This window comes from Berghia stephanieae, chromosome 2 (assembly GCF_034508935.2).
Source record: "Berghia stephanieae isolate SIO BIC M18660-M18661 chromosome 2, UCSD_Bste_1.3, whole genome shotgun sequence".
Taxonomy (NCBI): domain Eukaryota; kingdom Metazoa; phylum Mollusca; class Gastropoda; order Nudibranchia; family Aeolidiidae; genus Berghia; species Berghia stephanieae.
This window is the reverse complement of record NC_088361.1, coordinates 75,204,774-75,223,338: the sequence shown is the minus strand read 5'-3', so window position 1 is coordinate 75,223,338 and position 18,565 is coordinate 75,204,774. Positions and strand designations below refer to the sequence as shown.

The 18,565-nt window shown below is 34.1% G+C and overlaps 2 protein-coding genes across 2 annotated transcripts in view; one reads left to right on the top strand and one right to left on the bottom strand.

The window, feature by feature from the left end:
* The window catches only part of LOC144965536 (acetylcholine receptor subunit alpha-type acr-16-like), a 259,447-nt gene that overhangs the window by 40,466 nt on the left and 200,416 nt on the right, over positions 1–18,565 (bottom strand). The window contains exons 6-7 of the mRNA XM_078900953.1: positions 9,023–9,230; positions 6,837–6,959 (exon numbers count right to left, since the gene is read on the bottom strand). Of these exons, the coding sequence (XP_078757079.1) occupies positions 6,837–6,959; positions 9,023–9,230 (331 nt within the window). The remainder of the gene's footprint in view (positions 1–6,836; positions 6,960–9,022; positions 9,231–18,565) is intronic.
* Positions 13,185–17,730, top strand: LOC144963724 (non-lysosomal glucosylceramidase-like). Its single transcript, XM_078897676.1, has 3 exons — positions 13,185–13,241; positions 16,523–16,750; positions 17,282–17,730. The coding sequence occupies exons 1-3, from the start codon at positions 13,197–13,199 to the stop codon at positions 17,348–17,350; spliced, it is 342 nt and encodes a 113-aa protein (XP_078753802.1). The 5' UTR covers positions 13,185–13,196; the 3' UTR covers positions 17,351–17,730.

Here is an 18,565-nt window from a genome sequence, read left to right as displayed (position 1 = left end):
ATGGTACGTTTTTATCAATTGAGTTACTTGTTTCCGAGAGATAGTTCGGATTATCATAACAAAGGTTAGATACTCTCCAATGTGTTTTAAAAACCCGACACGTATATATGGCTTTGGATTACTGAATCATTCACACACAAAAAATGACTTATGAATTGTAACTTGCCGTTGTATTCTTGTCTCTACGTTGTTACTTTGAATTTGAAATATATCACTGTACAATGAATGTAATCATAATAATTTTATAAAATCAATTAATATCAAACCTATAACGGTGGGATTCCTAATTTTATTGAATATTGATTTGATTTATTTACTGTGAGCCTAACCGTTTTTTCTTTCAGTAAAAACCGAGTGGCATCTGTATTATTTATCTAATGTAAAATCGGTAATATCTACTGTCAGGCAAGAATAAACTTGAACACCACTTTTAGAGGGATAATTTGACATAATTATTTTTTAAAATATTGATGAATATCGATTTAGGGTGATAGCGGCAGGCTTTATCTGCTCTCGAACATCAACGAGTGTGATGCATCCCAATCATCTTGACTACATCTATGCTGCCGTTCTCTCTCTCTCTCTCTCTCTCTCTCTCTCTCTCTCTCTCTCTCTCTCTCTATATATATATATATATATATATATATATATATATATATATATACTTACAATTTTGTCCAGAAAACTTGTCCTTCATCGATATTATTTAAAGGACAAGTTATCTGGCCAATATTGTAAAAATGTGTTTTTCGGAGTTCTGCAGTATGACTATCCCCCAAATTAAAACATTTCATCTCTATCCTACACCGAGCATGGTTCACATCAAAAGCCTCTATGATAATATTTCATTCGTGACAACTGTCACATTAAAATAAATAGTCTATTTCAGATAATTTATCAAAAGCGTAGATACACTTGCTAGCAACTGAATATTACATGAGCCCCTTGTCGTTTCCCTGCTCGAAGATTGATAGTAGGATAGCGTTTTGCTTCTCTAAGATTAATGGGGGTTGAGTATCTGAGATGAGTAGGTAATATTTTGTTCAATAAGAGTTGGACTCATGAGTCGGATACTTATTTATAAAGCCAGACAAAATAGTCTTCCTGATGACTTGGGTTCGATTATCAGGGTTGGAAAACTGTTCACATCTTGTTCAGTTATTAAATTGGAAATGCCTTTAAAGTCGAACTGCTAACCAATAATTTCAAGTTAACCTAAGCGTACAAATGGGTAGGTCTGATACCCGAATAAGATTATGGGCTTAATTTAGTATTGATGTAATGGACTGAATTATCTTGTGTTGGTTTGAGAGTATATTCATTACAATATTAATAATGAGCTGATAACAATTTGGATTAGCAGACCTGCAATTTAGTACACGTCGTAATAAACCCAATACGATATCATCCGACTTAAAACCAGCCGTAAAAAGAATTGTAGATTATCTTTTCTTGTGAGGACACGTTTGAGTAAAAGATCCGTTTTATTTCTTTCAATTATACAATTATTATTATTACTATTATTATTAGTGTAATTTTGGGCAGGGTCAACGGATCAAGTTAGAAAAGCTAACAGTTTGCGTCTGTTTTCCATGTCAGGTGTCGAAATTATTAGAGTTGAGCACTTTAAAAAAAGAAACCAAATAACAACAACAAAAAGAAAAAAAAGAAAAACCAAACCAAAAGACAAAAACCCCCAAGCAAACAAAAACTAGACAAACACTTGCAATTGATTAATTTGAATGAAAAGGGTTCGATTTGCATTTGTAACTTTCATTATCGATATTCATAGAATGGGTTCTTTATCATGTCTTCAGATTGTCTTAGTTAATTTCCGGCCTTAAACACTTGGTATATTTCTTAATGTAGGCGTTGTTTCATACAAATTCAACGCTTGTTTAATTAATTACATGCTTCGGTAAATTTGGGGTGCCCTAATCAACTTATATTAAAGCATGCCCCCTTAAATATTATGATAATGATAGTGATGACTTCTTCTTCTTCTTCTTCTTCTTCTTCTTCTTCTTCTTCTTCTTCTTCTTCTTCTTCTTCTTCATCTTCTTTTTCTTCTTCTTCTTGATTCATCGTCATTATTATTATTATTATTATTATTATTATTATTATTATTATTATTATTATTATTATTATTATTATTATTATTATCATTTATTATTATTATTATTATTATTATCATTATTATTATTATTATTATTATTATTATTATTATTATTATTATTATTATTATTATTATTATTATTATTATTATTATATTATTATTATTATTATTATTATTATTATTATCATCATATTATTATTATTATTATTATTATTATTATTATTATTATTATTATTATTATTATTATTATTATCATCATCATAATAATCATCATCATCATCATTATTATTATTATTATTATTATTATATTATTATTATTATTATTATTATTATTATTATTATTATTATTATTATTATTATTATTATTAATATTATCTGTGTTTAAAAGACGAGATAAAATTTTCATCGACCAAGCTAGTTCTGCACGATACATCTTGTCATTGACATAAAACAGGATATTTGCTCGGAAGTGTAAAAAGTTCAATGCTCTTTTGGAACAGGGGATTAAAGATTCATTGATAATGGGCCGTATATGAAAAATCTATACATTTTTCTACTTAGTGCTTGTTCAAACTGAGAGCAAAGTCATTTAATTATCACAGTTACTTAAATTTTTACATGAACTGAAATGCCATTTGGGGATTGTAGTTAAATTTTTTTTTTATCAAATAGATAACACAGAAATATACCGGGTGGTCCATAAAAATTTCCCCTGTTTAGAGGCTTTCCACTTCTTGACTATCATACCCAAAACGTTAACATTCTGAAGGCAAAACGTTTATTTATGTTGTCAAAATTTCTTTAAATCAATGAAATTCGAATTTGAGTGATTTTGAAAGTTGGTGATTTCTTACGGAATTGATTTCACAATTTGGTTGATTATTCTTGCTTGAAGTGGGAGTAAATTTAGCACCAAAAAGAGTCCATTTGATCATTTTGACGGGGTTTTCTTTTTTTTTTTTTTTGGTCAAACAACAAGACCTCCTTTGTAAACACATGGGTCATAACCGAATCAATACAAAACAAAGATGTTTCCTTACATTGCATTGATGGGAAGGATATAGACGTAAACGATTTTATAAGGAGATCTCTAATTGAGGGTTGTTATTCAGATATCTCAACTGATTATTCAAAGTATAATCACTACTGGGTCATCTGATAGATTAAATGGTAGTGGAAGACATTGCTCAGTGAGAACATAGGACAACATTCACACCGTTGCTACTTCGGCATATTAGAGGATGATAATTCCGGTAGACAAAAATCTCACAGAACAATCTGCGGAATCAAATGTATTCATCGACCAAGTGTACAAAGAATGATAAAAAAATCAAACTAAAATCTATGAAGAGACTAAAGGAAGCAATCGTGACGAGTGCGTCTTCAAAGTTACACCAAGAAAGTTCAAAATTGCGTTCGACAAAACAACTTTTAAAACTGTACAGTGAAATTGAGGTCGATATAATGTGTATTCAGCGTGAGAAAATCGTTTCGTTACAAGCGCAAATGAATAATCAACATAACCATTGTTATATTACAGTATAAAAAAGAAACATTCAGTTAAATATTCTCTGTCACACAAGCCGTAATTTCTCACATAAACTCATGGTACCTGTTGTGTTTTCATTAATGATTCATAGGCCCCTTTCTTTCGTCGATCCCGACAAACTAAAGTGACCGCTTCGTTTTACACAGAACATTTTAAAAAGGTCCGGCTTGAAAACAAGCTCCATCCTAAAATGATTTCATTATTGTTTAAGATGGAGCTCCTTTTAACACATCAAGGACTTACCAAGAGTTTCTGCATTATCAATTAACAGGACGTGTCATTGACAAAGAATGTTCCCGCAGAATTCTACAACTCTGAAATATCTTTCCGACAATTGTTAATACAAATTGAGGACAATTCTTTTTCAATTTAAAAGAATCATAGCTGAAAATATAATCTGTTTGGACAGAGGTCACTAGTTTGGACGAAACATGGATTCTTTAGTCTCTTCCCCCAGTCAGAGTCAAATTGTTAAATACCAAGACAGTGCCATATCAATGCATTATATTCCATAAAAAATTCTTTTCAAGTGATATGAATAGTGTTTCTTTTAATCAATATCACTTGAATTTAATTTATTAATGGATAATAATAATTTCCTAAATCCCATCATAACCAAACAATTGCAACAAAAAGAGACGCTCATTTAAAACACAACATTTGGCTATTTTACATTGGTCATTTTAACATCTAACACTTTAAATAGTTGAAACTATTTGAAATTTAAGCTGATGAAAATTTATACTAGAAAAAAAAATATGTAAAAAAATGCAACAATGTGACGTAAATAGAATAGACAGATTAAATTATCAAACAGAGGACAGTTTTTCTTAGACACCCGATATGTATTAAATCAAATATGAAAATCAAACATCTGGAACTGATCGTTCTCATATCTGGCATTTAATTCTAATCCTCTCCGTACAAAATAAGGAAAATTTATTTAATTTTTCACGATGCAATTAAGATGTATTTATTCAGATTCATTTTGTTCATTAACTGCAACAACACAAATAAAAGACTTTAAGTGTTCTAGCTGTTAGAACTTAACACTACTTAGTTGCAGAAACTTATACAAATAAACTAGACTTCCCGACCCGCGTCGCTGGGTTCATTTTCGTTATAAACAAAATATTATCTGAAATCATAATCCAACAAGGTCTCACATGAATTTGTGGATTTTTCTTGTCAATGTATGAAGAAGTCAGCAAGGTAACACGAGGTTTTATTGTCATGAAGGATCCGATAGAGGGCGTCTTATTACAACATTTTTCGTCGTTGACTCCTCTCAGAATAAACATTTAAAAATCGTTTCCACTTTTACCCGACTGAGAGCGACTTAAAGTTATCGCGATGTTTGCTCCCTTCAAAATAGCATATGCGAAATAGACACCAACTTATAATAACTCAAAATGCATTATAAAATGCATTAGTATATTATATAAATTGCATCCAAGAAGTATGAACCTCTAAAAATATTTCAAACTTTGTCTTTTTACCATGATTTATTACAAGATTTAAAACTGAATGCTTTTGATTAAAATATTATTTAGAAGAATGTGTACGAACTGTTGAGCAATTATCTTCCTTATGGATATCCTAACAACATCACCCATTCCATGAATAGAGCGGGGGATTGCGGGGGTGGGGGGGGGGGGGGGGATTGCGTACTTTTGGCAGTGAATAGTAAGATATAATAAATACTTAAAGTAATTTTCAGGAAAAGATAAGGCTCGGCAAATAGTTCCGTCCTTGGAAAAGACTCTTTGCTTACATTCTCTCGCAGTACTCAGGTGTAAATTGTGTACCTGACCTTTAACAGGAATGTCTATGTCGGAAAAATATATTGTCACATCGTCTAGCAGCCGTCATATCTTGTTCTACATGTTGCGTGTTGCTGGTGGCCAGGGGCACTTTGTAAAGCGCTTTTGCACGTGTAGTGGATATTGCGTTATACAAAAGTTTACATTTATTAAGAAGATGGGGATGGTCAGAGACTAATCCGCAAAAAAAAAGAGAAAAGTCTGCATTGAGCGGGACTCAAACCCGCTACTCGTAGATGATGACTCATTTAACAATGGACCACTTACCGATTGTGCCATCATTATTTACGTTACAGCGGCACTGGTCTAGCATGGGATAATTGAGTCATAGAACAGACGTAGACTTTTAGTATTGAGATAATTCCGTCATAGCGGAAGTCAAGGCTTGGAAGTGACCGCCAAAATGGAGGGCATGAATAGCCATCAGATTTTGGAAGTATCGACGAATAAAAAAGAAAATGGATTTGCTTAAAACGATCAAAATCGTGACAAGCTGTTTAAATTTCGCGAGATTGATAAAAATGTTAACCATTCAGATATTGAAATGTAAAAAGTTCCTTAAGCGTCACATACATAGAAACAGACGTAGGTTATTATATTTATATTTAGATGCACTTATTGCTTTTGAGTTCGAGCAAACAAACTTTAATTGGCAATGACTGGGAGATAGAGATAGAGAGATTGAGACAGATAGATAGATAGATAGATAGAGAGAAAGAGAGAGAGGGAGAGAGAGAGAGAGAGGAGAGAGAGAGAGAGAGAGAGAGAGAGAGAGAGAGGGGGGGGGGAAAGAGAGCATCGCCAAACGAAATAATAGCAAAAAGGAATTTAAAACACAGACGGTACACACATTGCTACTTTTGTTGATTTTATGTATAGCAAGTTATAATATGAGTGTTTATTAGAGCATTGAGCTGTTATACGAAGTCATGTTTTTTTTTCGAAATGAAATTCTCATAAATTGGACCTGCATTTTAAATCACCCGCATAAAACAATCATATATAAAATTGCCGTGTATGACAAAGGAAGGTGATACCTTCAGAGGCACATCAGCCCAGTATCTGGCGGTTATGATAGCGACCTAAAATTGACAGAATTTAACGTTGAACAAACAACTAATATGTGACCCAAACCTCAAAATAGTATTATGTTGGGTTAGCTGAGATACTAGAAGTGTTATTTTTAGTTAAAATATAAAACTTGGATTACTATTACATGATTTAATGCGAAAAATGGATATCGCTCAATACATTACAAAATATAAAGCCTCTAACGTGCTGTTATTTAAAACTGTTATAATACCGGATTGAGAAGGTGGGTAACATAATATGATCAAATAATATGTACCTTTATATAAAATGTAACATCAGGAAAGGGCTCCACACAGCAGCCGTAGTGGACGACGTTGCGAACACACCTCACATCCAACAGCTCCCATTCTCCGTTTATGACATAATTACTGAGATCAACCTGTAAACAATATTGATAATAAACCATTTTAATTATATGCACCCTTTTCTTTTTACATTTAGCAACACCATATTAACTGTTTTCATTATTGATTGACGAAGATTTTTGAGCCCCAACCCGCCTCAACCCTCCGTGTTTAATAATGTTTGCTAGTTGAGACTTATATTCATTTTGTTCATTGCTCTCTTTATACCTGCTTCAGTCATAAAAAAATCGGTTATCACGACATTTCTCTAATTAGATAGATCAAGCAGGCCCATAGATTTATAAATAGTAACAGATAGGCTGAGCAGTACACCGGAAGAGATTATAAGGGCTAAACTGTTTTTACCGACAGCGAAAAGGCGAGGTGGCCGGCTGTTTTAGAACAGCGTAATTGTATCCGGGGTGGGGTGAGTTAGGGGTTCGAGACCATTCGAAGTATAATATTTTCTTTCTTTATTTCTTTTTTTTTTTGGTTTTATTGTACTCCCTTGGCAAAAATTCATAATATTAAACTTCAACACGTTGACACCATTCATTCCTGGTGACTCGAAAAGTTTGATCGACTTTTAACATTTTTATTTATTTACTTTTACTCAATTTTAAGTTTATTAATTTAATTAGGGACACAGTGAAGACTTTGGATACGGGAGACTCTTTCCTGAAAAAGACATGTAGTTTAATTCGTTCACCATTAATTAGGGTAAATAGATATGAATTTTAATCTGACTATTGTGTTTCTCCTATTTATAATTCCAGGTTCAGGCGAGGTTTGTTGGGACAATGACGAATTATTCTATTTATTATACCGCGTACAAAGACATGTAATGTATTATGACCATGGTAATTAGTTATTTTGGAAAAGACATACAAGTGACGAGAATGCACTATGTTAAACATGCTTAAAAATACATTAATTTAGCAGATTCCATAATATTGACGAATCAATTGACATCAATATACATATTATAACGTCCGTTACTTATGCTTTAAAAAAAAACAAGGGATAAGAAGCAATTCATCATTCCGGATATTGAAATAAGAGAACAAAGATCCTTAGAGCCTAGCGACAATCAATAGCCTAAATGGCCATTATTTGTAAGTAGCTGAGTTGATGGTAATTGAGATCAGTACCAGTGATAATAACCAATGATGGACTTAATCAAATCTTTCAACTCCTACGCTTCTTCTTCACCCCACACTGCAAGGAATTAATGAAATCTCACCGAGACAAAGTAATGAAAATTGATTTCCAATTCAACCAATTATAATGTAATGGCTCAACTCTCGGCTCTTCGTTGAAATAGGAGATTAACACTGAGTTTCTACTATGATAAATGTGTCCTAGACTGTTTCCACTTGGACTGACCACACAGATAACTCAGGTTTATTCCAATAAAGCTTGTTAAGCATTTTGTTTTCATATTGAGGAAATAATCTTGTTTCAGACCAGCAACGTGGAAGAAAATGAAATGCATTCTTTCAAATAGAAATTGAAATCATATTAATTATCAAATAAGCTCTTTATCGTAAACTACTGGTTGAGATTGTCCAGTCAGCAATGATAGAACTGGATAAGCTAACCTGTAATATAAAAAAAAGAGCTAACGACCCATTCAGAGCTCGGAGATTAGATTGGTGATGCAAAAACTTATCTAACTCGAGATCAAATTCTTCAAAGCTTGTTTTTTTAAAAACAGGTACACCTGTCATGATAATCTCCACCTACACTATAGTAGTAAATCATTCGTTTGATTTTTGTTTGTTCACAGTTGTATGATTATGCTGGTTTTGATTTGTGTTTTGAATTGACAAAATGCCTATACACTTTCACTTGATTGACCTTAAAGCGCTGACATCGATATTTATACAAATAAACTCATGGTCAACTGACATGTTTTGCGGCAACACCCAGCATTAATAAGGGAAATAATCATTTCTGGCCGCACGTAGATATTGGAGACTACTCGTATTTCACATTATGGACAAAATAATAAAACATTGATGCACTCTTAGTATATATGTGCATGTTTAGATCCATGCAAACGTGCATTCCTACATTGATATATGCATGCACATACCTCCGAGGTTCTGTTTGTGATGTCTACTTGAAATCCATCATAAGTCCATGAACCAAACTTAAGAGAACACTCCTGAATGTCAAAAGGAAAATACGTCACATCAACTTTACAAGAGCTTTGCAACTTTGTTGGGACAGGCCAAAAGACTTTTCCATCATTCTCGACCATCGCATTTGCGGGCATCAATCCATCCGTGTATTCTGCAGCACTGATGAGGAAACAGTAAAATCGTTCAAATCAGTATATTTGCATTTCTTACCCTTTTTGAAAAGGTTGATTACTGAACAAAACTGGCCAGGCCAAAACTACATGTTTATGAAATGTTCGGCAATCATTGATCTCGAAAAATTAACAGAATTTAGAAGGTTGTCTTGTTTACAGAAAAACATCGCTATAGCTATTGTGAATCTTTTCTATCATAAACCGATCGTATTTGAGGTGAAATAGGTCTCTATTTGTAGATATTAAAAAACCCCCACTTAAGTTTGATATTATGGTCTATAAAGACACTCCTCCATGTATAGACGTGTCTTGGAAAATTTGGTTGCTATCTATTTAGTGGTTTCAGAGCCTCTCCAAGCACCGTGATTTCAATGTCTTGATATACCCAATCTCATTATAATGGTACACATACACAAACTCTCTCTCATTATATATATATATATATATATATATATATATATATATATATATATATATTATTATTATTATTATTACAAAAGAAACTAGACAGTTAGTTTGATTCTGATTGGAACAAATGCAATGACATATTTCATATTTAGAAACTAGACAACATCTAGTTATCTTTTGGTGTATAATTTATTGAATTTGTTTTAACTGTTAAAAAGTCGCAGACATTTAAAACCATACATCAAAAGATCAATTTTGAAAAAATCGAGCACAAAATTGACATCAGCACATGATGCACTTCAGTACTTTGTATCTTCACCGGCAGAATCGATGAATGCCATAACTTATTGCCTAATTGATGATGTCAGCTGATAAAGCGTTTCTGCTGGTAATATAATTTCAAATTCTATTTTGTCTGTCGAACAATTCATTGGATTTTGTACAAAGTTCTCGTACATATTAATAAAAATATATTTAGCTTTCTTTTCATAAGATCGCGCATGTTCAATTGGATTCGTGTCAGGAGTCTTCGGTTGATACGGATTTTTAACTCAGTTTTTCTATCACCAATTTACACCCCACACCATTACAGATCCATATATATATATATATATATATATATATATATATATATATATATATATATATATATATATATATATATATATACTCGATTTGTTATTTCAGCGATGGATTCTTTATTGAAACTTTCAGATCACGTTGAACATGTGGTGGAGTTGCTCGACGATTGTGTTTCCTCCCTCTTTCAAGGCTTCAGTGCCAGCAGCTTTTCCATGTTTCAAACTGCCAAGTGCCCTTCGGATCTCCGCCTTTGTTATTTCACCTGTATTGATATTGGGTTCTCCAGGGTTCAGGTGTGGTCTTAGTACTGGGGTGGTCTGTTTAACACTTCATTGACGTGCTCTTTCCATCGTTTGAATTGCTCTTCTGATGTGATGAGTGTCTCATCGTTGTCTCTGACAGATCTACTTGGGTTGTTTTTTTCGACAGCTCAACGATTTGTTGGTGGCGTAGAGGGTCTTAAAATCTCCTTTACCTGCAGCTTCCTCTGCTGTGTCAGCAATTTCATTTATGTAGGGCCGTTTGTCTGCCCGCAGCTGTGTCTTCACTTCGTTGGCCTCCGTAGTGTATTTGGTCGCTTACATTTGAAATCTAATTTTCGCATTTTTCATTTCATGTTTCGCCCTTCTTCTTTCTTTTAATTTCTGCCGTGTCTTCTCTCTGATCCATTTTTTCTTTTTGGGTTGTGGTCTTCCAAGCACTTCTTCACTTATCCATGTGATGGCCTTTTTTAGTTGTCCATGCTGTATCTGTTTCCTCAGGCTCTATCGTACTTCAAAGCGGTTTTGGAGTGAAATATTAAATGTATCTTTACTGTTTGGTTGTTTCAGGTTGTTATATCGTATTTTATTATATGTAGCTATATGGCATGCCTTGCGTGGGAAAAGTGTGCCGCCAATCACAAGGTTGATTGTAGTACAGAAGTTGGCCAAAAGTTCTCCATTCTGATTGATCTGGCCAATGCCATGCTTTCCCATTTCATGCTCGTTACCTTCATTCGTACCTCCAACCTTTGCATTCATATACCCCATGAGTATTAGCATATCTCTGCTTGGAATCGTATCTACGTGCAGTAATGATACGATCAGACAAAGGTTCACATTCCAAGAGGCTTTTAGAAGCTGCTTTGGATAAAAGGGGGTCCACTCCTACATCACGGTGGTCGCTAATATCATTTCCAGAATATATCAATGTTTCTCCTGTTTGCAATATTTTGTCTCTCCGTGGTCGTTCCAACGGACTTCACATATATCCATAAGGGTGAGACTGTAACTGATAGTCTCTGCCACTGCTTGGGCACTTCTACCAGAGCGCCATGGCGTTCTCACATTCCACGTTCATAATGGGCATTTTCTGTGATAACAATCTTGGAGGCTCTATCAAGGGTGTTCTTGGGCTAAGAGGGGTCGTCAGCTCTGAAGCTCCCAAGTGGGTTTGGCCATTGCGCGTCATCATTCTCTTGGTTGGAGGCCCTGGTCTCCCAAGAACTGAATGTGTGGTTATATTGCTGTTGTAGGTTTCTGTAACTTGCTATTCTCTAATGGACGGGTAGTTGGCCCATCGCATAATCCCCGGACTTGGAGGACAAGGTTTAATTTGTAGATTCATCCCCATATAGGTTACTCTCCCGAGTTAGTGATCCCAGTCTACCCATGCTTTTCTGTTAGGGTTTCCTTCCCTTGGCCGATTGTCTTCCATGACTAATGAGCTCCACCTAACCTGGTTTGAAATCAGAGTTTTCCTTCTCCTATGTAAAAATTGTTTCCTAATGAGACTAATGAGCTGCGTCTACCAAGTGAATCCCTTGGTCTGGCTGCTCCCCCACGGACCTGTTCGGCTTGGTTATACCTGCCAGGGCGCACGAAGTCTCCGCCGACATGGGATCGTCAAAGCACACAAGCTCCCCCGCCACGACGAGGCTAGCCCACTTGGGGGAGTTCGACAGATATGTGTGAACTTTATTGCATCTGCCAACGAAAGGGGAATATTTCATTGTCCACAGATTTAAACCTATGGCTGGTATATTCGTAATGTTTGGAAAAGACATGTTGAATTTTTATCATCACAATTTGCTATCGATTTAACGAAATTCGTATGTCTCTGGAATTAACTTCAAAATGCTAATTCGCCCGTAAAAAATGTCGTCCCACATATTCTGATTCCAGTGCTTGTGTTCATGTACCCATTTTGGCGAGCGGCTTTATTGTAGAATTAGGATCAAACCCACAGTTGCGTAGCAATTCTTCTTTGAAATCATTATCTGAACTATTTTTGGTGCGCTTTTAAATCATGTAACTTTGATATCGACCATTTTTGCCGTCCGCATAATCTGCTCCTCACTTATTGATAAAGACATCAACAGAAAAAAAAGATTTGTCTACTTTAAGATGTATACCACACAAAGATGTTATCTCCTATGAGTGGTAATAGCAAATACAAACTGTCTAGTTTCTTTTGTAATAAATGGCAATCAATATATATATATATATATATATATATATATATATATATATATATATATATATATATATATATATATATATATGCCCGTTCAATGAACTTAAAAATGCAAAACCCTAATTAGAATTTAAACTGTGGGACGGACACATCTACTAGCCTATAGATAGTATGCGCTTGGCTAAGAAGCTCATAACATTGCCATCCAGAAGTAAACGGACCAACACATAAAACTGTGTGTATCCATGAACGTTTATAGTCAGGTTAATACAGTTCAGTGAGCATTACTCATAAACGCGGATGGCAAAAAAACAATAACAAAGACCTGAGTGACGTCATCTTCGAACTATCTATAAATGTTTTGAATGCAAAAAAATACCTCTTTATGCACAAGTGAAAAGCGCTGTGGAGTTTTCTATCTTACGACGTTAAAAATCTAGATATAAATTAGACACTAAACATTGAGTTCAAATTTTATTCAACACTTGAGTTCTGTCGATTCCAGATGGTACCAGGATTGTACCATTATTATCAGGTTGATGCTGACCAGGTGAATTTTAAGAAATTATACATTTATATATACAAGATTGTTACGAGCAGTATATGAATATGACACCTTTGGTCAAAGGGTCGGTAGATTGTGCTAATCTAGGAACTAAATTGCATTGCACAGTATATTGATTCATTGTTAAAGATATAATTTTGCAGATGTCATCAAACTGAAACAGTTTAATTTCATTTCTTCTTTAGCATTGATAAAATATAGAATATCAAGGACAACTATACTGAAAGGATTGACATGTGGAATCTTCAGCCCCCGCTAGTGGGGGCCATTGGCTGGATAACGATTTCAAGCAAAACTACTACTGTTCTGCCTTGGTACAATTTCCTTGAATGCGCAATAATTGATTCTGTTCTTATAAATTCAGTACTTTATAAGAAATTGGTTAATTGGTGATCATAAGTTTTAAATAATATTTCTTATGTCCTGAATGATATGAAAATATACAAAAAGTAGTGAACTATCAACAATTTTACAGGAAACAGGCCTGTAAATCTTCCGACAATTGTCGGAATTCAGACAATACGATTTTGCTCTATAAATTTTGACATTTAAAAAAAAAAATTATATTAAAAAATATATATATATATTCGTAACGTCAAAAGACAGAACCAACTAAAAAGAATATAAAAGTGTTTTATTTCCACAGACTGTGTGTCTTCCCGCATGTAGCTAGCTAGTGTTGGTCGCTCGCGTTCGCGAGTTGATCACATACAAGGTAGTCAGTAATCAACTAACACACATAGCGTATTGGGGACCGGGCCGTTTCTTTCTATTTTGCTACCGACACACACACACATCGTTCCGTTCTTCTTTTTTTCAGTTCAGTTCATTATCGCTATCCGGTTGAAAGTGAATCGGAAAAATATGAATGCGAAATAAATATTTTTCTTCGAATGAAAAGGTGAATGAATGCTTATATAGGATGTTTTCGCTCCTTTGGCCTACGACTGATTCTCTCACGACCGTAGTTTTTCAGTTATTTATTATTTCAATTATTCTTCCTATTCAATATGCCTGAATTATTTTTAGATCGCAGATCGGACTTACTTACCTTAGAAAAAGGTGTTAAGAATAAATTTAAATTGTCTTGGCTTGAAGAACAAGACACCAACGGCGATTTCTTCTCTTGCTATCTATGTGAGGAAAATTGAGGCACCGGGAATGGCATTTGTGTCCTATCTGGGTTGTGTTGTTAGTCCACTTTTTTGGTTTAGTTGGTCTATTTTCACATCCTCGAAAAGTTCAGACAATTTTTTCATCAGCCATTTACAGGCCTGAGGAAAGTATAAACTATTTTTTATGACGCCCTCTTACAAACTTAGTGATTGGGTTTGTTATCATTTTTAAAAATCAAAAGTACAAATCTGCTTTCAATTCCTTTTAATAACTATCTAGACTCTATGGCTAATTTATCGAACCAGAATCTTTGAAAAGTGGTAAGTAACAATAATAATTGCATAATAATAATTATTTAAGAAATGTTTAGAATTAGCATCTGGCTGTAGTTCTTGCAGACGATAGTTGGACCCATTGTCGTGCTTGCTCTGTCGGGTCGCACAGATATGGTGATCAGACTCCGACATCCTGATTCGGATTACTGTTTCTTATTTTATTATGGCCTGTGGCTTTAACTTTAGATTTAAATCTTTTTTTTTCTATATGGTTAACTGATAAATATTGACTTTATTGTATTAGTCTAGTGTATAAGTCTAGAGGGTCCTTTGCTCATCACGCCAACTTCACAACTTGAACATTCCTTTCTACTTACTACTACTGCAGTTGCTAGTCATTGCTATTGCTAGATAGCTAGAATAGTTAGTGGGTCTGATATTACCATATATGATGGCACTTGGACTCTGAATATATAGTTATGCCCATTACATGGATCTGGTGTTGCTGATATGACTGTCAATCGTATGGGACTAGTACTCTGAATATATATCTAGTTTTGCCTCATTGATCTGAGATGTTACTGTTACAGTTACACTCACTCAACTCACTCACTCTAATTATCTCTGTGACTGTGACTATGGGAGGGAATTATGGATCTGATGCTACTCCATTGACTGAAAGGAATGAACTAGTTGTCTGAATATATAGTTTTGCCTCAATGATCTGAGATGTAACTCTATTAATTAACTCTTGACTCATGGAAGGGAACTATGGATCTGATTCGGATGCTAATCATTGACTGTAAGGAATGAACTATAGTATATTAGTCAGATTTTTTATGAATGGCGCATGTTTTTCTAGTTTTTCTCAGATGTCCCTCTATCAAAAGTTGTAAGACTTTATGTCAACATTGTCAAAAATGTAAACATTTTCGCACCACAAAGTAAGATGAATTCATCGTTTTTCAAAATAATCTTGTGACACGGTAGTTCCGGCTAGTAGTTATGAGTTCACATCATACTATTTTTCAAATAAAATCAACACACATTAACTGTTATAAAGTAACAAATGTAGTTTGCATCCAATTTTGACTTTATAATTTATTGCTTTTTATTTTCATCAGCAATCACCGAAGACTGATATGATTCTCTAGCTTTAACTCATTTGAAATAGTGATTAGATACTCAAAATTATCAAATTAACAATGAATGTTTATATTTTACTTTGAAAGATTGTATCTATGCAGCATTTTTAAACCTATAAGCTCTTAAGCAGTACGATATGATACGGAATCTCTATCGGTTCCTCTCTCGTAAAGCTGCGAAAAGAAGTCTACTTGTATCTATCGATAAGCCATTAAAGAGGACAGCTATGGAATTGGAATTTCACAATCAACCCTGAGTTTTGCATGTTATTTGCGGAAACACTGTATCATAAATTGATGAATTTCTACTTTTGACTGGTCTACATTGAATTTATGTAATCCTCTTTGGCATAAATAACAAGCTATTTCTCAAAAATTTGAAATCAAAATAATGTTGGAAGCGCGTAATGTTCACTTTCATTTGTATTCATCAAGAACGTATATTGATTGTTATAAAATGTAAACATATCTGTCGTTCCTTCATATTCGGATTCTGTACGAACATCATATAAGTTTCAACTAACTGAACATTCCATTTTAACAAATTCTTTCAAAATGGATAAGCGGAAAATCATATTTTTGACACTATAATCATATTTGTGTTCCGATCCTTACCAGTTACCGATTTTAATATAGCTGTAATAAGCGAAATACTTTCCTATTGTTTGAAAGTTATCAGCTTGAAAATATGTTAACGCACCTATAAATGCCAATACACTTTACCTTTCAGTTTATATTGTGTGTAAGGAAAGATGGTAAAACTGTCTACCAGAAAGTGTTGTCGTGCTACAACAGGTCCAAAAAGAAATCACTGAAGTCATGGGACTGGTCCTTCCCTGCAAACTCTGGAATGTATCACGCCCTATACCCAAGAGCCTGGAGTTTGTACACTATTCCAGAGTTTGGCCTCACCCTTGTATGCCGTCAGATTTCTCCAGTTTTTCCTCATGACTATTTGGTAAGCTAGCCCATGAACTCATTCTTTTTTTAAAGGTTTCTACTCTTTTGTTTTAAAAATCACTTCTCATTTGATTCTTTGTTTATTATAAATCTTAAACTTTTTTTCAATTAAACTAAACATAGCACAAAGAAGACCTACATAATTAACGACCAGTCTCAGATCTCACCCTTAAGTACAAAATTAAGAAAATTGTTGCTTTTTTTGAATGAACACAAATTATTCTCTAAATTTCAGTCTGCTTATCACCCCTTTCACAGCACCAAAAGTGCTTTTATTGAAATTCAAAATGATATCATAAATCATTTATGTAAGAAAAATGATGATGTTGTTATCATACTACTCGATCTTAGTGTAACTTTTGACACAATATACTTAACTCTTCTAATCAACAGACTAAAGACTCCTTATGGCTTCAGTGGTACTCTTTTTGATTGGTTTTATTCCTACCTCTCTAACAGAAGTCAATCTGTATCTGTAAATCGACACAACTTCTCTTCTCCTTATCACCTCTTTTTTGGTGTTCCATAGGAATCAGTTAAAGGACCCTATTTATTCTCACTCTGTATCAGACCATTAACTAGTATCATCTTCAAATAATTTATTGAGATCGACTTTTACGCAGACAACACCCAGTTACTATTTCCCATGAATGCTGGCAATTACAGTGCAACCCCTGGATAATGACATCGCCCGGAACTGGAAAATTATGTCGTTTTCCTGAAGTATTGTTATTCTGGGGTTTTCAAGATGACAGAAAAGGGGGCCGGGATGAGACCGGTGAATACAAAATAATACGATGCGCAGACCAGTGCTGAGAGAAGACGTGTCTCAACAACATTAGAATGTGTATTTCTTCTGTTTACAAAGGGTACACCAGTACACCTTTCAAATGTGTGTTGTCATTGTTTTGATCGTAAACAGTGCTCAAACGCTATTTAATAAAACTAAAAATAAATTTTGAAAATCAAGTGCCAATATGATAAATCTGCACAAGAACACAGATGCACAAATCTAGTTTTGATTTTAATTAGAATCTAATCCATGTGATACTGCTGATGAGTTTTGAATACCGAAATTCTTATTTAAGTGCACCAAAATTTACAAGCACTTAAAAATTAGTAGACCTACATCTTGCGATATTAAAAAAACAAACAAAAAACAACAAAAAATGGGGTATTAACCACAATAAGATCAAATTTGGACAGATTTATAGAGAAACAACTGATTTTTCAAATCATAATGATGAAGTGAAAGAGTCTGTTATTGTTTTCCCCGCTATTCCAGCATATTAGAAGACCATAAATATCCATAATAGCCCCCACATCAGTTAACCTCTACTGACCTCAGACAGGTAGCTAGCATGGAATGTTAATGGACCCTTGAGAGTACAATCCACTCATAAACTTCTTTTTCTGTGGTTCCATATGAGCAAGTGCTGATCCCACGCAGTGTAAGTGAACATGTGTTCTGATTGATCGATACAAAGCAATTTCATTGGGAGGGAAAAAAGGCGTTTTTTTATTGGTTAAGAGTATGAGATGACGATGGTCAGGTGTATCAAGCATCGTATCAAGTACCGATTATTGTTTTAATGATGTCACTAAACAGGGGTTTTACTAAAAATGTATGTCGCTATTTTGGGGTTTATATTACTAATAACATATATGACCCTCAGCCTCGAAACGGTATTAAGTCGGATTTTTCAATTTTGGGTTTTTGGTACCCAATCATAGCTTATTTTATGCTTTAAAATTTGATACCAAATTTATACAATTCTGATTATTCATTGCCGAGATATGACCGTTTGAAGGA

Bases quoted from the DNA above. Each gene is read 5' to 3' on its own strand.
- LOC144963724 (XM_078897676.1), top strand. From the start codon at position 13,197: ATGGTACCAGGATTGTACCATTATTATCAGGTTGATGCTGACCAG. The intron at 13,242-16,522 runs GTGAATTTTAAG...TTTACCTTTCAG, and splicing joins ATCAGGTTGATGCTGACCAG to TTTATATTGTGTGTAAGGAA. The intron at 16,751-17,281 runs GTAAGCTAGCCC...GGTGTTCCATAG, and splicing joins TTTTTCCTCATGACTATTTG to GAATCAGTTAAAGGACCCTA.